The 20,021-nt window shown below is 49.3% G+C and overlaps 7 protein-coding genes across 7 annotated transcripts; 5 read left to right on the forward strand and 2 right to left on the reverse strand.

The window, feature by feature from the left end:
* Positions 1 to 860: 860 nt before the first annotated feature.
* Positions 861 to 2,612, forward strand: N7516_003578 (putative DNA-directed RNA polymerase III RPC4; the record flags this gene model as incomplete). The annotated part of the gene is made up of 1 exon (XM_057216298.1): positions 861 to 2,612. One exon carries the CDS (start codon positions 861 to 863, stop codon positions 2,610 to 2,612), a length of 1,752 nt encoding a protein of 583 aa, XP_057078181.1.
* A 561-nt stretch (positions 2,613 to 3,173) lies between these two features.
* On the forward strand, positions 3,174 to 4,523 carry N7516_003579 (uncharacterized protein; the record flags this gene model as incomplete). Its single annotated transcript, XM_057216299.1, has 1 exon — positions 3,174 to 4,523. One exon carries the CDS (start codon positions 3,174 to 3,176, stop codon positions 4,521 to 4,523), a length of 1,350 nt encoding a protein of 449 aa, XP_057078182.1.
* A 1,214-nt stretch (positions 4,524 to 5,737) lies between these two features.
* Positions 5,738 to 6,049, forward strand: N7516_003580 (uncharacterized protein; the record flags this gene model as incomplete). Its single annotated transcript, XM_057216300.1, has 1 exon — positions 5,738 to 6,049. One exon carries the CDS (start codon positions 5,738 to 5,740, stop codon positions 6,047 to 6,049), a length of 312 nt encoding a protein of 103 aa, XP_057078183.1.
* A 760-nt stretch (positions 6,050 to 6,809) lies between these two features.
* On the forward strand, positions 6,810 to 7,603 carry N7516_003581 (uncharacterized protein; the record flags this gene model as incomplete). The annotated part of the gene is made up of 2 exons (XM_057216301.1): positions 6,810 to 6,933; positions 7,107 to 7,603. The coding sequence occupies 2 exons, from the start codon at positions 6,810 to 6,812 to the stop codon at positions 7,601 to 7,603; spliced, it is 621 nt and encodes a 206-aa protein (XP_057078184.1).
* A 220-nt stretch (positions 7,604 to 7,823) lies between these two features.
* Positions 7,824 to 9,068, reverse strand: N7516_003582 (FluC/FEX family fluoride channel; the record flags this gene model as incomplete). The annotated part of the gene is made up of 1 exon (XM_057216302.1): positions 7,824 to 9,068. One exon carries the CDS (start codon positions 9,066 to 9,068, stop codon positions 7,824 to 7,826), a length of 1,245 nt encoding a protein of 414 aa, XP_057078185.1.
* A 222-nt stretch (positions 9,069 to 9,290) lies between these two features.
* On the forward strand, positions 9,291 to 10,337 carry N7516_003583 (uracil phosphoribosyltransferase; the record flags this gene model as incomplete). The annotated part of the gene is made up of 3 exons (XM_057216303.1): positions 9,291 to 9,464; positions 9,534 to 9,633; positions 9,904 to 10,337. The coding sequence occupies 3 exons, from the start codon at positions 9,291 to 9,293 to the stop codon at positions 10,335 to 10,337; spliced, it is 708 nt and encodes a 235-aa protein (XP_057078186.1).
* Positions 10,338 to 11,170: 833 nt separating this feature from the next.
* On the reverse strand, positions 11,171 to 13,611 carry N7516_003584 (C2H2-type zinc finger protein; the record flags this gene model as incomplete). The annotated part of the gene is made up of 3 exons (XM_057216304.1): positions 11,171 to 11,312; positions 11,367 to 13,416; positions 13,479 to 13,611. The coding sequence occupies 3 exons, from the start codon at positions 13,609 to 13,611 to the stop codon at positions 11,171 to 11,173; spliced, it is 2,325 nt and encodes a 774-aa protein (XP_057078187.1).
* Positions 13,612 to 20,021: the final 6,410 nt, after the last annotated feature.

A 20,021-nucleotide genomic window follows, 5' to 3' on the forward strand; every position in this document is an offset into this window, starting at 1 on the left:
TCTTCTTTGTGACCATGGGATCTCTCATTCATCTTACCATCCTCACTATGGGCCAATCTCATCTGCCCTCCCCATCTCTCCTTTCGCCATCTTCTGGCCAGCGCCAGAGAACAGTCCTTATACTAGCATACTACCATCATTTGCCATTCTCACTCCACATTCCCTTCTCTGGTTACAAGCCATGCTCCCTCCATTACACACTGCCAAACGGTTGATCTGTTGTTGTGTCCCTTCGGCGTCTTAGTGTTTCTGCGGGCTATATGCTTCTTGTCACATCACTCGCTCATTCGGAATCAATGCTACTGGGTTATTTATCATTGTCTATGTCGGTCTCATGTGTGTGACGTACGGTTGACTAGTAGCGGAAGTATTATATATATTTCCGAGGGAGGGCGAGATCAAAGCGTGACAAGTTGTAGATGATGTGCCAATCTTGCCTCATTTCATCTTCTGGGTAGTCAGGGAGTCAATGCAGGGTTTTCAACTTTATATTGTGCACTTGAATCTTCCAATATTCCATTTAATCAAATCATCGTAGTCTACATAGTTAGCCAGAGAGTACAATGTCGATTAGCGATCGACATCCAGTGGGATGAGTCACATGACAAGGGCGGTGTGATTGGCCCCGCAACTTTTTTGAAGAGCTCAACTTTCTCGAACCTCAAAACGCTCGCATTTCTTTTACGAAAGGAGACTTTGTTTATTCCCAGTCGCATTTTCATCTGTTGCTGGGAGCATAACACAGTGATCCCAACGCTGAGTCTGCATGTAACGCGGTGCGCAAACCGGCTCCTCTACACGAACTTTTCTCCCACCGCCCAGCAAGCCGCATTCAGCGACTTGTCTGAAAAACGACGACAATGCCTCCCAAAGCTGCCCCTCGTGGAAGCGCCCGTGGAGGAGCCGCCAATCGCGGTGCCCGAACTGACACGACTACTCCCACTCCCGCTGGCGGGGGCACTGCGCAAAATGCTCCCACGGCAACCGGTGCGCCCGGTCCTGCGAGTCGAGCTTCAGTGCAACGGCTACAATCACTGAACAAACGCACACCTTCCGGCAGTATTGCGCCCAGCAGTCGGCCGCCGTCGGCACTTGGTGGCGAGCCGGCCAAACCAGTCCTGAAACACAAACCGAAGGCCGTTGGGCGTCGCAGTAAGCAGGAGCGAGATGAGATTGAGAGGCTTGAAAAAGAACGACACAATGAGCGTCTGAAGGAGGCTGCTGCTATTCAGCGTGGCCGTGGTGGTACTGCTCGTCGTGGTGGGTTCCGTGGCCGTGGTGGACCAATGGCTATGGGCATGAGTGGATTTGGTGGGCGAGGAGGCAAGCGAGGCCGTGGTGGTTATGGCGGCGGAGGCGGAGGCGGAGGTGGTGGTTATGGAGGAGGTTCAGGCGGTGCAGGTTCAGGATACAATCGATCTGGTCTCACTGGGGGCAACCGCGGGCGCGCATATGACTCTTCAGACGACGAAGAGAATGCACTCCGTGTCAGCATCGATCATATCAATCTCGATAGCGACGAGGAGGACTGGGATACACCGAAGGATTTCAAGGGCAAACAAGCCAGCAGGTCGAGCGGCGAACGTGGACTTCGTCCTGTCCGTCTTGAGCGACATGAACACGAGGAAAGAGTTATCAGTGTCAACATGGAATCCAGCACAAGCAGAACCGCTGATCTCCGTAAAAAGGCTGAGAAGGAGAAAGCTGTGAAGGATGTCAACCGTACGCCTACCAAGGTCAAACCCGAACCCCAAGACGACGACGTGACTATGCCGGATGCTATTCCACACGCCGATGACGACGACTTACTCCCGGAGCATAACGTTCGTGTGCGCTCAGCCCAGAGTATGAGCCCGACAAAGAGGAGCACGACAGAACTGCGGTCGACTCAACCCACGCCTGAGCCCGAGATCCCAGACCCACGCAGCCTACTTCACACCAAAGAGGAAATTGACGAACATGACCGACATATGGAAGATTTGTCTATTATCAGGGATCTTCTTGTTCCCAAGGAGTCAAAGAAAGCCACCACAGAAGCAGAAACCACCGAAGGAGCTGCCGAAGATAAACCCGCCACAGCGGAAGGACAGGAAGGTGACCAAGCGAGCAAAGAGAAGGAAGAAGAACAGGAAGAAGACAACCCTCTGCATGGCCAAATGTTCCTCATGCAATTCCCGCCGATGACACCCTACCTCCGAGTCGCTGGTTCTGCCCAAGACAACCAACCTCAAGCTGCAGCCGCAGCCGCGTCCGCAGCCGCACCTCCCCAGAATGAGATCAAGCGCGAAGCAGGTGATGACGTGGAGATTGTTGATAACATCCAACCAACCGAATCAAAAGAAAACAGCGTCATCACAGCCGGCCAACCATGGTCTCTGCCCACAGGCCGTGTCGGTAAATTGAACGTGCACCAGTCAGGCCGTGTGACCCTAGACTGGGGTGGAATCAGTATGGAATTGGATCGTGGAGCACCGGTTGGTTTCGTCCAGGAAGCTGTCATCTTGTCAAAGGTGCCACCCGAGCCCGAGGAAGATACGCCAAAACATGTTTGGTCTATGGGCCAATTGTCTGGCAAGTTTACAGTCACACCGAACTGGGATGAGATGCTTTGAATCCTATACCCAAGTGACCTTATGATGAGAGGAAAGAAATTCAAGCGAACTTATTACAGCAATCCCTTTTTGTTATGATTAACTTTGCAATGATTAAAACTTCAGTAACTAGTTAGATTGGAGTTTGATAGATTATATACCTAGTGCATATCAAAGAGACGAACAAATAGTCATGTGACTCTGTTTGTTTGTGCAGGACTTCAGTACACCTGTTCTCCTCTCTCCCCTTGTTTTCTCTTTAGTCTCACTTTGATACTCAAAGTATTGCATGTTCTATTTCTTGCTTTGGGGCAGTCATCCAGCTTAGTAATTTTTATATAGGCCTGACAATTAAGGCATCAAAACTGCCAAGACCTAGTCATCTGCCCCGGCCGGCCAAGCTACGAACTTTGTTTGCGCGTGTCGAATTCAGAACATTTGATCACTATTACATCCTCCATGCCCAAGAGCAATTATGGTCGAGTACAAGCCATAAGCTGGCCCAATTCAACTACGCGACTTCCCTCTACAATGCCTGCATAGACCAAATCGAGTGCGTCCGGTGCTACACGAACCTTCGCCATGTCGTTGCGTCCTCTCGGGTATCAATGCAACCTATCCTATTCGCAATTCTTCCGCAATGGACCGCCAACAAGACATACCATAACACAACACCTAAGATTCTTTTCTCGATCACGCGACACCCATTGCATACATCGCTGGTCTGCGACAAGTCCACACCATACCAACAAACCTTCGTTTTCGCTACGGGGCTTACTCGGTGATCTCTTGAGACCTGCACACACTCTCTATGACTCTGGCAAGGGGTCATGGACTCAGCAATGCCGTTATGAGACTTCTGCGGCTAAAGAGCCAGAGCTCTGCGAGCACTGCGGTGGGAAAACTGTCCCCAGGGCTAGAAGGCACGTCGATCCTGGCAACCATTCCAGCGGCTGGCACTGCAAAGCTTGTGTTCGGAACATCCGCGCCCATGGTAATCTGCCAAATGAAGAGCAGCTTGCAGCGATTAATCGGCGAAAACTAGTCAGGTCAAGCGGAGAGGCAAGCAGGACAAGTCCATGCAGGCACTGCGGCACGATTACTGCTCCGAGAAGTAGCCGAAAATTCGTCGATGCGAGTAACCCTTCGGCTGGCTTTCACTGCCGGACATGCGTTCGGCATTTCAATCATCACGGCAAGCTCCCAACCGAGCTAGATCTTGCAGCTTTCCAGTACCGCAAAAGCACACGGAGTAGGGGTTATAATTCTGCCTCAAAACGTAATGCGTCGGACGCTACAAAGGGACAACCCACGCCTCACCACCCTTCCAGTTCCTCCAGTCCCTCCAGTGATCCCAACTCTCCCAAGCAGATGAAACAGAGCCGCGGCGAATACCCCTGCATGCACTGCGGCGACAAAACCATCTCTAGCAGCAAACGCAGGCTCGTCGAGCCCCAGAATCCTGCGGCAGGTTACTACTGCCAGCCATGCACGCGGTCCCTGCTTCAAACAGACTCGTTGCCAAGCGCCGTCCAAATCGCAGCGCTCAGAAAGCTCCGAGCGACCCGCTTGCAAATCAATCCTCGAGTCTTGAAAAGCCCATGTGTTCACTGCGGTGAGATCACCGTCCCCAGCAGCAAGCGCCGACTCGTTGAGTCGAAGAACACCCAATCTGGATATTACTGCCGCGCCTGTGCGGATTGTTTAATGCAAACCGATTCCCTACCCAGCGATATTCGCCTTGCGGTTCGCAGATCGCGAGAGCAGGTCAGGCTGAAAAACCTTCAGGCCAGTCAGTCTAAAAAGTCGCAGTCGTCGCAGTCCCCGGTCTCTCTGCGGGACGGAGAAGCTACATTAACAGATACGCCTACACACAATACTGCACATACTTGCGCGCACTGCAAAACCGAAGAGCACATTTCGGACCCCTGAACCTGGGAATTTTGATCTCACCGGCTCGTTTTTGAGGCCGGGGGTATTTTGCGTTGGAGCAGCATGAACAATAGCCCAGGTGCGCATTAGAGCGGATATCAAGGTTGATCGACTGTATTGCTACCAATGCAAGGCAGCGCGTCCTCGTGACTCGACCCATTGAAAAAAAAAAAAAAAGATATCGATGGTCCTGTTGTATCGTTTGATCTGGTCGATGCCAAGGACAAGGGTTCAAAATACCTTGATTTTGGTATGGTCTATATGGAGTACGTATATATTGTATGCGCGTCGTCATCTTAGCTGCGGGGGGCGTGGTCGTCTATTCGCTCAAATTTTGCATCTGCGTTGACGATCATTTGTGGCGCTGTCCGTTAAGCCTCGAAATGTCTTAGAGCTATAATTAGAACTTGAAATGGAAAGTGATTTTATTGTATTTAAGTATGAACTACGGAGTATTGTATATATATATATATATATATACATACTATGGAATATAGAATATGAGATTATCACCCTAACAGCCAATAAATAAACACTGGATAACCTCAAACAGGGAAATCTGGGTAACCAATCAGAACCCACATAATTCAGGGACAGGGCCCCACCCATGGACGGCAGGGTCTCAGAGCCAAAGAGAGCCAAAAGAACCCAAAGAGCGGCTCGGCCAATCCAATCCCTCGCCTTGACTGGCTTCATCTTGATTTTCCAGTTCCCTTAATCTCCCTCTTTCCCTCCCCACTGGGTTTTGTTTCGTTCTTTTGGGGCTTTTTTTTCTTCTTCTTTTTTCTCTTTCAATCCTCCTCTACGACTAAGAGTGAGTTGGATTCTGACAATTGAGAGAGAGAGAGAGAGAGAGAAAAGGCGAAACATCGGAAAACATCCACCCCCCCCGTGTTTAGCCCCCTATTCCCCCCGGTTGCCTGACTGCGACAATCCAACACAACAACCCACTCGAACTTAAGTGGCATGTTCTGAGACAACCCTCATAACTTATAATATTCGTGAAGAGATTCACAGTAATATCGCCATTACCCAACCTCTTCTCCACCTCCATCTGCAGCACTGTTGCCTTGCCAACTCTAGACCCTCGTCCCCCACGACCCGCACCAACCACCTTGGCGTTGCTTGTTCCTCAATAGGCAAAAACGCAAAGCATTTGCGCGCCAGTCTTATTCCAATACTATACAATACTATACACCTATAATCTCTTCACAATGAAACCTTCCACCTTCCTGGCCTTCCTCGCCCCGGCCGCCGTCCTCGGCGACTCACAACAACCAGCCGGATGCGCCAGCCTCTGCTCAGATCTCGCGCACAACTCACCAGCCGTCTCATTACCAGAACTCGCTCCGCAGGAACAGTTCGCTCCATTCACGGATCGCGATCTGCCGTCTGATGAGATGCGCTTGCTCGCTGCTCGCTATGTCCTCCAGGCGCGCAGTGAGGGTTCCCTCGGTCAGACTCCGTGGATTGGCATGGCTATCGGGTTGACCTTTACTGCTCTGGCGGCTGTGATGCTCGGGTGATTGTTGACTTGCATCGCTTTGAAACGAAACCATACCTTGAGATTCTTTCGACTTTCGAGTCTCGGTACATATACCTTTTTCTTTTCCGCGCCTCGACCTACTTGTTTTTCTCTACGACACGTGAAACGCCGGGCATCGCTCGAACTTTGTTTATCTTTTACTCCGCTCGACATACTTCTGCGACCCTTTATCTTCTTCATTTTCTTACGGTCTTTTGCAGCGGATTTTTACCCATTTTGTTTATTTTATTTTTTTTGCATCCATGGCCTTGTGTTCTGGCGTGGGATCGGATATTTGAGCTCCCTTTTTTTTTCTATTGCATTCCCCAACATGCCAATGTACTACTATATGTACTGGGTACTGTTGGGAGTATAGAGTTGCATGTTGTATGCATGTTGTACATGATACCTTTTTGTTTCCGCAGATTCTCCTGTGTGTACGGAGTACATGGCTTTTACCTAATTAGTATATATAGATATGGTCAATACGAACCGACTATGCGCTGACTTTTATTGGTTTTATTGCTTTTCTTTCAGACTTGATTTTCGTTAGTCCTGCGCCTCTTTCATGGCACTCGGACTCAGGAATGGCTTTCTTTGTTACTCGAGAACCAGTTCCACATTGACAGTTTCGTCGATTTCCACTTTTTGAGCTCCATCTTCGAGATATCATTAAAAAGAGACATCTTTCATGTTCATAGGAGTGGGTATATCCACACTCCACTCCAAATACAAACAATACTACAAACCCAACCCTTACCATGGCTTCAGACGAATACCCACCCTACGTACCGATGCCCTCGCTCCGCCACGAGCTAGGGCTGATGTTCGGCTTCTTTTCTCTCTGCATAGTGGTTATAGGCACATACGTTGCTCTCTGGCGTGGTGAGTGATCCACCTATCCCCCACCTCCTGATATCTCTATCTCTATATCAATACAACGACCTACAAGCCTGTCTACGATCATTACAATCAACATACATGAACCTTCAACTCCAGTTCAACATAAAAAAAGTCATGACAAAACCTACATGATTCCCCTAACAACTCAACCCCAGTATACCAAACCCGCCTAGCCGCGCAAGACCTCGCCCGCCGCAAATCCATCCGCAAAACCCCAACCCAACCACAACCACAACCACAACCACCCCTGGGAACAACAACCTCCGTAACAGCAGGCCGAAGCCCGAGTCCCAGCAACGCGCAAGAAAAAATGTTCGACCGCATCGGCATGCCCGAGAATCGCGTCGAGCTGCCCGTCCACGGCATGGAGATGTACACGGCTAGGAAGGGGTGCATGATCACATCGCACATCAGGAGTCCGTTTAGTCGGTCTACGCCGCTGAGCTCTGCTGACTCTGTTGGTCTGCTTGGGAGTGGCGAGGATGGGTCTAGAGCTGTCGGTTCAGGTATTGTCGGGATGGCGCTGGGGGGAGGGAGGAGTCTGGATCGGAGTCCTTTGCGGGTTGATGGGTTTCGGTCGGCGAGTCCGGCGGGGAGGTTTGGTGGGATTGGTCTGCCTGTTGAGATTGGGCCTGCGCCTAGTCGGGAGTAGAGTTGGCTTATGATGCTATAGGTTTTGTTGTATAGGATGAAGGGTAAGGATGGAATTATGGCGTTGGGTTGGCGTTGGTGCTTGGAGGTAATGTTGATATAATTTTTGATATTGTCCATAGGATTGTTCATGTCGATCGGCTACTCCAGTCCTTCTCATGTAGTTATCATTTTGAATGCTTTTGGCTATATTATACATTATATCATACACCACCGGCTATCTATCCACATACAGGCTCAGCAAACCCACGGGTCCACAACAATGAGCCCATGATAACAACCAAAAACCCAAGCGCGACGAGCACACTGGCGCTTCCATACAAATACGCATGGCGCCGATGAGCCAGTCCCTTCAACTCAGCAACCCAAGTACTGATAGTAGTCGTGCTTCCGCAGAATCCATCCATAACACCCTGCAGCACCTGGCAACCCGTCATAGCAGCAGGAACCACCGCTCCAAGACCACTAACATGCTGCAAGTCATAGCAAAGACCCTCGATGATGGTCCCAAAGATATTAACAGCAAACGTGCCGAGCGGGAAGGTCGGAATCCTACTATTCAGATGCAGCGAGGCATAGAACCGAAGAAGACAGCCAAGCGGCGCAAAGACAAGAGCGAACACCGCCCGGCCGCGCCACACATCCGGGCCATTATGTCGGTCTGGCGGCCAGATGGCCAGGAACACGGCTCCGAGCCAGCATCCCCAGGCAAGCACGACGACAACACGGTCGAGAACACGTCGGGTGAATGCGAAGGGCACGGTGGGCGTTACGCGTGCTAGAGCCAGGGCAAGATGCGCGCCGGCGATAAGCGCCGACAGGCTCAGTGACACGGTAAGTAGAATCACGGCGACCAACGCCATGAAGCTATACCCGCCATTACGAGGGGCATGGTGGGATCCGGTAGGCAGTGACGGATCGGGGAGTGCATTTGCCAGAGCGAGGAAGACATCCCGCATAAAGGACGAGAAAGAAGTGAAGCAACCGCAGAACCCGGTCGTCAGACCAATATACAATGGGATGGTTTTCTTCGCAGCCAAGTGTTTCTTATTCTTGGTTTTGGCGTCGTCTTCGACTTCGTCTGTCCTTGGTTCTTTGGTTGGTTTTTTACCCCACTCTTCGCGGAATAACTTCTGGTCTTCGCTCAGAAAGCCCATTATCAGGCTTCCGCCTACATTCGCCCATAGTACCCCTGTTACAACGGGGGCACCTGTGTAAAATGTCAGTGCCTGTAAACCTAGGCGAGCTAGTGTGCCCAGGAGCGAAAAGAAGATTAAATAGGAGACGGTGTAGATGTGCGTTGCGTGTTTAGAGACTGGCGGTGCAATAGATGCAGGTGGTACAGGTGGTGCGGATACTGCGTGATCACCCGAACTTGGCCATGATTCATTTGGGGTTGCTTGTTGGGAGTCTCTTAAAGGGTAAGTGTATTTTGAGGGGTTGTCTTCCTCGATAGTTGAAGGCATTGGCCGTTCAAGGGATAAAATGAGAGAATAAAAAAAAGGAAAAGTCTCTGCCAAGAAACCGGAGATCAGGTGGAGTCCGATAAGGTTAGCGCCCAGTTTGTATATGAGGGGAAGGAGAGATAACAACTGACTGGTTATGTACTTTGCTTTGCTTCTCCTCTTCTTCTTCTTCTTCTTCTTCTTCTTCCTCTCCTCTTCATAACATCCTCTACACACTTCACCATGTCTCTCCCATCAAATGTCCATGTCTCCTCCCACCCCTGCCTCCAAGCCAAGCTCTCCCTAATCCGCTCATCTTCCACAACCCCACGTGAGACAAGAGGCTTGGTTCATGACCTTGCCAACATCCTCGGCGTGCAAGCCTTCTCGGGGTTGAAGGTAGTGAAAACAGGAACGGTAAATAGATCTCCAAGACTGAACATCCATCAAACACTAAGCATTGAATCTCCTAACACTCATTACCAGGACACCACCCCCCTCGGAATCGAGTATGAAACCCAGGGCATTGACCCAGCAGACCTAGCTTTAGTGCCAATCCTCCGATCTGGCCTAGGAATGGTTGATGGTGAGTGATTCAATATTCCACATAACCCCCTCAAACCAACACTGCAACTGTAACCCATATTATTTCCTGCAATGTTACCATATTACCCTATTACTCTTTTATTCCCTAATTCCCTAATTCGCATTTCCATATCCAATCCAAAACACTCCAGATACAATTCCATTTTGCATGTACAGCTTATCTCCTTCGATCACTATCTCCCTCTCTTCCTCCCCACTCCTTAGCCTTATCCCCCCACTCCTAACCCAAGCCCCGCTTACACAACCCCAGCCCTAAACGACCTCCTCCCAACCCCAGTCCCAGTCTACCACCTGGGCCTATTCCGCGAAAAGGTCTCTCTTCAACCAGTAGAATATTACAACAATCTCCCCTTCCACCGGTCGGAGCTGTCGCAGGCCTCACCCGCCTCCTTGAACCCAACTACCAACACCGCAGCTGCAAGCCTGGCTGTGCTGCTAGACCCAGTTATCGCTACTGGTGCCACGGCCGAGGCAGCGATCCAATTGCTCCGTGATTGGGGTGTCAAGAAGGTTATTATGCTTAGCTTGCTTGCTTCGGAAGAGGGGGTCAAGCGTGCTGCGGGGACTTGGAGTGAGGTTGAGGTTTGGGTTGGTGGTATTGATAAGGGTGTTGATGAGAAGGGCATGATTGTCCCTGGCATTGGAGATATTGGTGATCGGTTGTTCGTTGCTATTGGAAAGTAGTTTTTGACATTACTATCGGCATTACTATCGACATTTTCAGGTTTAGATGCTAGAGATGGTGATGTACCTACACAACATATTAACTACAACTACAGACTGGCTATAAATGATCAAGGCTACAAACTACAATCCAAGTCTACAGCCTAGTGTCTAGTGTGTAGAAAAAGAGGTTGTCCCCGCCAGATAATTCATCGATAACGTATAGTACATGGAAGCGGCATAAAAACATGTGCAGGTGAAACAAATGCGGAATTTTCAAAACAATGCTGAGCGTAAAAAGCATAAAAAGCAAAAAGACGGGGTAGAAAGGTAGGCAATTAACATCAAATACAGCGGTTGGAAACCAACCAAAGAAGAAGAAATTGCAAAATATGGAAGAAAAGAAAACGCGAACGCATGAAATATCAAAAGGTATCGAAAGCACAAAAAGCAGATGGACGAGGGGGCACGATTAGGGGTTAGTATGAACCATAAAGTCAAACTCCACGGAGTGCGAAAGTACACACAGGACCAGCCAGGTGTCGAAGACGGAAAGCAGAAACACCACACTGGACTCCCTGGTGCAAGAAAAAGCAGGGAAGATGCAAAAAAAGAAACAGCGCAAAAGAAAAGCAAAGGACTAGGAACCACCGAGAGGGATATAAAAAGGCGAAGTATTCCAGAAAAGCCCAACACCCCGCCTACTACCCACTGGTATGTCCAGTCCGAGTTCCGAAGTGTCCCAATGAAAGCGTCCAACAAATGAGAGTAAGAAATTGAAAAAAAAAAAAAATTCAAGAAAAGGCAAAGAAAAAAAAAGCAAATCAACTCTAGGAGATTGATGAAAGGAGAATTTAGTATGCAGTGCCGACGCTAGCAAGCGACTTGGTTGGCACTGCATGGATCGGCTGATCCTTGCCAACACGGAGAGAATCTTCGTAGCCGACTAGGGCCTGGGAGTGGAGCTTGAATGATTCGCCCATCAACTTGGTGATTCTATAAAGCGGTTAGTTATTTGGTCATCAAAGCCAGGAGAAATGAAAAACTTACCCCCAGACAACCACGCCGTCTAGGATGTTACCCCATACACGGGCGACGGTAGAGCTGAGTTTGCCAAAGGCGTCGATGGCATCGTCGTCAAACAGATTGCGGACCTTGTTGTAGAGGGCCATTTCAGCCTCAGTTGCCGGCTCATCGTCATGTTCCAGGCGGTAGAGCCAGAGGCTCAGAATGACCATCAGATCCAGGCCGCAGAGAGGGTGCTCAACACTCCAGTTGGTGGCGGAAGTCTTTGCAACCCAATTGATACCTTGAATAGCGGCAATCTCAATGCATTCGAAACATTGTTGAATAACCTTGTTCATTTCCTGCGAGCGCTTGACCTTCTCACGAGCAACGGTCATAGCAGCCGCTACTTCGTATGAAGAGTGGTACCGCATTGCCTCCTGGATGGACTTCAGGTCGACTTCCAGGCGGGCGCGGGTGTTGCGGTAGACCGCCATCGAGTTGAAGATCAAGGGGTGACCCTTCTGAGGAGTGCTAAGCGGGACCACGATTGTTTCCGGTTCGCAAACCTCGAGGGAGCTCTCCCATGTCTCGAGGGCCAGGCGCAGCTTGTATTCGGTAACCACATCTTGGAGCGCTTCAAAGCTGCGCTTGTGGTTCCAAACTTGCAGGAACAGGGCGTTGATGAGAACACGAGTAGCGAAAGCACTGTAGCGGGTCCGTTCACCCTGGAAAAGGAAGTCATGGGCCTCGCGCACAGTCAAGGCACTGGAGACGGTGCCACGGCGCCAAGTCTCATCATCAGCGGCGTCCAAGTTCCAGAGAGACTCGGAAGATGGGAGCTCCAAGTCGTCGAACTCATCGAAGCTCATGGCGGGAGTGTGATTGAATGTGAGCGTCAACATACCGAAGAAAATGTACACGGCGAAGTATGTACGGCGGCAGGATTCGTCCTCAATCCACTCCTCGCGCGATGGCTGGACATTCTGGCGAGCTTGGGTCCGCAACTTGAGCTGGTACCGGTTGCCGGCGACCATGTTGGCCAGGAGACTCTTAATTGAGCAAGTCCATTCGAGGCCCTTCGGATCGCCGCTCCAGCTCTCAAATACCATGTTCAACAGAGTAGCCTGCATCAATGACAAGGGGCACTTGCGGGAATCGAAGTTGTCCTTGTGTTGTAGGAATTGGTTGACCAGGACCTTGGAGCCGACGTGGAGCATGAAGGCATGCTCACGCTCGAAAGTGTAAAGAGCACCAATCGACAAAACTGCAAGTAACAATGGTGCCGGGACCTGGGAAGGCTTGAATGATTCCTGGTGCAGGAACGGCAAGTGAGGATGGTATAGATTAAAGTAGGTGGACAAATACCGGTTCAGCGCAACCGTGGAAGGAAGCTGGAAAGTATCGGGAAGCGCACCAAGGCTGTCTGATCCCTGAACCCGGTCCACTACATAGTTACGTTCCATATCATTAGCGAGCTGGGGAGCCTTAGGAAGGGTCAGCGCTTGACTAGGGCCGGGCGAGCGGCGGTAGTTAACGGGGCTAACGGGGCCAGTCATCGAGGGGTAGGGCGACAGAGCATTCGGGGTCGAGTGCCCAGACATTGGCAGCGAGTTGGACATGAGAACGTCCCCGACAGGGCCATGGCGATCGACGAGAGTTGGCATTGAGCCAGGTTCCGCGGGGGAGACAAGCGTGTCCCAAGGCATCTGAGGAAGAGTGGCGTTGCCCGATAGGTAGGGCTCGAAGGAGCCGCGTCCTGGCGAAAGCGATTCGGAACGCTCGGAGACCTGACCGGTCGCCGCTGCTGCAGCCTTATGTTGGAAATCTGTCATCAACATGGCTGCAGTTTCAAGGTCGACCATACCATCGCTGCTTGCTTCAATCTGCTCCAGCGTCGTCGGGTCAATCGTGACCGACGGCTTAGCCGGGGCAGATGAGTTTTTCTGAACCCCTCCTCCACGCCTACGCCCCTCTGCGACCAGGGGGATTCCGCCGTCCTTGGCGTGCACAGTTCGGTCATGTCGCAGAAGAAGATCGCGACGGACAAAGGTACTGCGGCATTTTAAGCACTTGAAGGGTCTTTCTTTCGTGTCTATATTTCGAGTCTGTCAGATATGGAAGCAAAGACACGTCAGGGAAGTATCCGAATCTTACGTGAGCGCTCATGGCGACTGCGATGTTCACTTCTGCTGAAGGCGCGATTGCAAAATTGGCATTTGTATTTCTTCTCTGGGGCTGATGTTTTCTTAGCCGGTGAGTTGGCTGTCCCAGGTGCGGAAGGAGCCATGTGTGCGGGTTATCTCTCTTAAAGAAAGAGTGAAAGCGACGGTGGTATTGTCCCCTGAGTAAGCTCGCACCGGTTCTGTAGGCGTGTCGACGACAGGAGTTCGTTGGGATGTCTGATCATTCCTTGAGCGGGGGAAAAGGGAAGTAAAGTGTATTGAGAAAGTGGTGTCCAGCCACAAGTAGGAAATATTAAAGAAGCAAACGCTGTTAAAAAAAGAAGGGCGGGATGATCAACCGCGATTAGATGAGGGAAGGGGAGGGGAAGAAGAGAGGGGAAGGAGGATGAGGAGAATAAGAAGGAATTTGGGATTTCGAAATCGGGTTTTTGGTTTTTTTGGGGGGAGATGGGTGGAGGGGGGTGGAGGGGACTGAGGAAGGGAGGGGGAAAAAGGACGTGGGCCTAAGTTGATCGCTTACTTTACGCGTTGAAGTACCGACTTGAACAAATAGAGGGGGCGAAAGCGGGACCCCGATCACAGCTAAACTCACTATCTGACTATCTGAGAGACAAACGAAATGGGAACTTCACTTCCCAGCCCCCCTTTACGGCCACGCACTCTTCTTTCCTTTAACCACTCACTTTTCTCACTCGAATGTGCCCCCCCTTTCTCTTTCTTTACGGTGCATTTTACCATACGAAATCGACACGTAATTATTCTCAAAGCCCTATAGATTTGTCCCGATCGCAAGCCCACATGGTTCAATTTGGTCTATTCCTCCCTTGGATCTTTATTAAATAAATTAAACACTACAGTGTCGATCATTTAAATGTTTTATTTAGTATGTTGTAGGTAACTTCTGCGAGGGTGATTTACAATGTACAGTGGATTATGTTATTGAATCGTGCCCCTCGCTCAGGGCTTTTATGGGTACGGGAGGGGGAAATCCTTTGTTTATCGAGATTTGTTAAATTTTGTTAAATTTGTTAAATTATGTGGCATGTGAGGCGTGTGCGATTTCGAGATCGTGGCACACTCCAAGAGGCTTACGGTGATGATAGCCCCTTATTATCAACTTGGTAATTTCAGGTTTTACCCCCTACAGGGGGATTCTATCAGTCTCATCTCAGAAACAGAAGTACATAACTAGTTAACTACAACATACAACATATGTACATATATACCAGGAGGATATCAAAGCCTCGGATGTCGATAGATCTCAACCATGGTACACATCCGTTCTACCCCTCAACCCCTCTTCCTACAGATCGACATTGTACATACAATATAACTTATACAAAGAGTAGTTACAATATCCCATATAGTTAGATACATCATCGACTTCTATTTTTACCCTTATATTGCATAATATCTACGTTGTCGTACAACTCCGAACATATGGGTTTGGGAATGAGACAGGGATACATAAGATCACATATAGAGTTGCATTTGTTTTGCCTTGAATGTGAGAATGCCGTAGTTGAGAATGGGTAAATTTGAGTAAATATATCCCACTAATAGAATAAAGTGGGAAAGTAGATCGATCCAGTTGGCATCAAGTCAAGGATGTGCCCATCATCCCCGTCTCCTGACAGATCATCCTACGGTACTTTTGTTGCCTCATAAATTGACTGGTCCAGATTCGGTCTCACCTTGGATCCTCTGATCCTATGATACTGTCCCCGCCTTGTGGCTGTTCATTTGTTTGACTGTGCCACTCGAGATTATGTGCTCCATCATGCCATGTACGACTGCATTATGCATAGGATCGATGTATGCGCCCTGTATTGTCCTCGAGGCATCACCTGCCGGACTGTATCGGGGAAGGATCTGCATACAAAGCAGAATGCAAATCAGAGCATTGGATAGACATCCTTTGATTTCCTTACTCCCTTTGAGTCTATGCATTGCCAGCGCAAAATACGGCTAACTACGCTACAAATACTATATAGTACAACCTGCCCATAAATTTAGTCTTCAACGTGATCTTTTCTCTGAGGCTCCACACGGTGAACTTGCAGTTCTATACAATATACACCGCAAAAGCTGTCAGTTGTTATCCGTATAAAGTACACCGTTACCTATCACTGCGGAGCTGCAAATTGAGTATCGCGAGTTTCCGGGTCCTATCAGTGGGGCAAATCCAACCTTTACATCATTGGAGCCCGAAGATCCCGGACGCGAGCACCGACGCGGTTACTTGGGAAACGCGCTTCGCGTGGAACACGGCACAAGATCGTCTTTCACGTCGGGACAAATCAAATGGCGTCGAAATTAGCAACGGAAATCTCACTTCCATATTGACGGTATATGCTACTTCGTAGTAGCCTCTGTGTCCCTGAGCACCCCCTTGATTCGCGGAAGTCAAGTCTCTAAATACTATCCCGGACTTCTGGTTGATCATCGAAGCCTAGGCGAAACTTCATCTGATCTGGTGGATCTAGACTATCAACTAGCTTCGAGCTCCAGCGGTGAAGCCGGGCGGCTTATGTCGTAGGCTTTTTAGAAAGGGATCCCCTACAGTCTATGATTCTTTGATGCAAACCCAACCAGTCGACAGACATCCTTCGAGCTTTTGGTCGGTCCACTTCCCGATGCAGCGGACCGACCCAGTCTAACGTTCTCGACCCAGGAACAAAAAAACAAAAGCCCATGGCGGTGATGCTGTATGAAGCGGTGAATTGACCGCCTGGCAAATACCCTTATTGATTCCTTGCCTCGAAAAGTAATAATCCAGACGATCCACCATTCCCAATCCCTTGGGCCGCAAATCCGGGATATGTCTTCATTCCATTTCCCTCCGAGTAGTCAAAAACACGCTGAATAAAGAACCATCTCCATCAAAACCCGCCCAATTATGGATCTGCACTGAGGATCCAATCGGACCAGTTACAAATGAGACCTCTCCGACCATTTTCCTTTCGAGCTCTGCTCCACACCAGAAAGCCCGCTACCATAACAAGAATTTTAGGAACATCTTCCCCGGCGCCCCTGAGCTAGTTAGTGGACACCGACAGACGGGCTTGGCTGGAGCCCATCGTCCCGACAACTCCATAGCCAAGGTCCGGTGTCTCCGCCGTGGACGCCAGGACGGTCTGGAATCTCCCAACTTGGGTCCTATTCTGTAAGTAAGCCCAAGCCAGCCCGTCTCCAAGCTAAAGATGTCGGTGAAGCCTGTTTCGTGTCAGTATATTTGACCTTCACCGCTTCTGCAAGACGCATAGAAGGAATCTACTAAATAAGCGTGTCCCCACTGGTCTCGACTTCAACCGACTTGACGGTGTGAACATCATTGATCGCGTATGTTGTAAATCGAAATTGAATTTCGCCTTGAAACTGAGGTCCCCATTGTGCGTCGATATACTTTCGCTAAATAATGGGTCTTCAAAGAGGACCCCAACATCCCAGCACCGGCAAACCAAGACAAAGCCCACACTCCACCCAACGCGTGCTTTTGATCTCGTAAAGCTCCTTCCCAGACAACGGGGCGCCAGTGGGTTTCGGAGTGTTGTATTACACAATAACAAATGCGCCTGCCTACTTGGTCCAAGGAGCCCATTCCCAAATTCTGCGTTCGCACCGGCCGCCCCGAGGAACACGAGTCTAGACTTCGGACACCCGCGTTCTGTAACCGTAACCAGAGACACGGGTAAACCGAAGCTTTTCGTGTACAACATAGCGTGTACGGAGTAGAATGTGGATATTGACTAAAATTTGAAAATATGGAATTCAGAACCCTCATTTCGGTACTCCGTGCGGGAGGACTGTATACGGAGTAGTCCAAGTGACAATTTACAATGTGCAGATAAATCATTTTACTCCGTACGGAGTACATGTCCATGATCAAAGGCTGCATGACAGGCCTGTTCATCCAGGACACCTTGTTTCGAACCACGGAAACATGATCAATCGCAGATGCGATCGCCCAACCCCTGGATCGTGACGGAAGGGGACATCCGGGGAACAGCTTCCGGTCCATGGTTCACTCCCGTCTGGATCTTGGTTCATTTCACGTTCTGATATCAGACGGACGAGTCATAATTTCTGTTTCTGCACCACATTGCCTGCGCGACAGATTGAACTCAAGCCAGTCGACGCTGTATGTTGTATGCTATTTATGTGTCTGTACATACATATATAAAGTGCCGTGCATATAACGCAGGTGTCTCCCTCACACACCCCCCTTGTCGCGTTGGCGAATTGGTCGCATTGATTGGACAATTCCTCCGATGCAGGGGGATACACCACACATGCAAGCACGGATCCATCACACTGGCAATATCACAGGGCTTGTAATCATATTGCTGATTTCTTACTTATCCAACGGAGAGAGTCCCCTCCTCCCCCCGCGCGGAGGTTCTCCCGCGGAATTTTCTCGAAAAAGGTGGACACCAGACTAAGGGGACTAAAGTGGGAAATTGACGGAGAACAGAGGACCCGGAGAACCTTCTTTATTCTGAGTGTCGCGACTTGATTGCTCGAAACTCACTAAGGTTTAACGTGCGGCGCGCCCGTCTTCGAGAACAAAAGAATTACCAACAGATAAACTTCCATAGTCGGGTGGACCAGGGGCGTGTTATTCCATAGGATACAAAGTGAGGCGGGAATTGGAACTAAGTGGGGTTCTGGGCTTGTCTTGTGTCGCATTGAAATCGAGGTGGAAATAAAAAGTTGAAGGGAAACAAAAAAGGGGGAAGCAGGAGATCATCGGAGTACCGAGATTCTGGGTAAACAACGGAATGGAATCGAGTCGCTATTGGATGTGTCCTGCATCGAGCGGCAGGGCTTGGGTCTCGGCAGGTGGGAATCTCTCCGGTTGGGGCGGCTTGTGACTGGTGAGGATGTTGACTACCTGAGTTCCTGCGACTCGCGCAATGTCCAACTGCAAGGAACAAGGAACGAGGGGTATTGTGGCGACTTTTAATTTGAATGCCGTTTGGTTTGCTATTCTGGTTTGCCCTCAGGATGTACAACAGGTTAATTGGGCCAGTTGCCTCTCCATTATTAGAGTTCTTGATCTTCGTCTCATCTTTAGTCCGTCTCTTATTTAGTCTGCAACATAAAGTTACTCCGTACTCTAAATTCTATAGGAATACTGAGATAATGGTAACATTTACTTGCATACAACAACATACTTCAGACATGGTTGTTGTGTGGACACTCTCTCCCAATCGGGAAGGTGATAATATTGCTATTCGGGCAATAGTATACAGCGTACCCTAACTATATGAAATTACTTCACGTACATGCGATTAGTTTCTCGGGGCTTCTTGTCTGTTAAATATGTACTCCGTACTCTTCGAGTTGTTCTGGCCTTGACTAGGCTCAACATATATTTTGTGATTAACGAGAAATGTCAACAATTGTAGTTATATAAACTCGAGTACTTGTGATATAACTTGTCAAAACATATATATCTCTACCCATTGTTTGATAATATGCCCAATTGCATACTCTTGACAAGAAATGAATGTCACTTATATTGGTCCCAAGTTGAAGTCCTGATGTTCGCTGTAGGGTTATTGAATTGGTGTTCCGATATGCTTGAGGATGGATATCCCCCAGATACTTTGTACAACATAGCAATGAATGGCAAGGAGTAGTATACACATATCACGTGGCATAGAGTCTATCTTTGGATGTAGGTTGATTATGCCCAATGAAAAACTTCATTACAGTAGTATCTATCCTTTGTAAGTGTTTTGTAACCTCCGGGGATTGTTCAGGATATATATCTTTTACCGGCCCAAGTTCTACAACGTGTTGTAATTATATAACACTATTGCTCGACTGCAATGCATTGACTTGCCCTGATTTGCCTTGAACATACGGAACAAGGCATTCAGCCTTTATTATGTTTGAGACACCAAACCTTCTCTGCAGACTCATTGCGCGTCCCATGGGCACATACTCCGTACCCCTCTCAATGATATCCATCTCCACGAGGAGAAACGGTCCGTTGCTAAGTGGGTAAGTTTCCAAGCGCCCGGGTCCCTTGTGTATGGCTATGGGTGCCGGTAACTAACGGTCTTGCATACAACGTAACCTATCAGGATCGAAGTGTCATCTTGAAATGTTTTTGATACTTCGGTACTCGTTTCATGCGAAGCTGAAAATCACGGCGGTGGAGATTCACAAGTTGTACGGAGTACGGAGCACCATAGTTCAAGTCAGAAGAGTGTGCGGGCCGCGGTAGTGTACTTGGATTGGCTGTCGAGATCATGCCATGTGTTGCCAGTACGCCTCATTTGAGGGGCCTAGGCAAAGGATTCGGATTGCATAGAATACAAATTACAATGTACAACATTCAATGTTCTGTCAAGCTCACATGCACTGATAAATATCGTACAATACACAGTTGTACTTTTAAGGCGACGCGCTGTTAGACTGGTCTTTGAAAGCTGAGATTCGGAACGTGGCTGCGTCATGCCATACAGCAATACCACCGAGACACGCTCAAATGCTTCTGTGT

The sequence above is a fragment of the Penicillium verrucosum genome (assembly GCF_028828655.1).
Source record: "Penicillium verrucosum strain IBT 35672 chromosome Unknown utg000001l_segment0_segment0, whole genome shotgun sequence".
Classification (NCBI taxonomy): domain Eukaryota; kingdom Fungi; phylum Ascomycota; class Eurotiomycetes; order Eurotiales; family Aspergillaceae; genus Penicillium; species Penicillium verrucosum.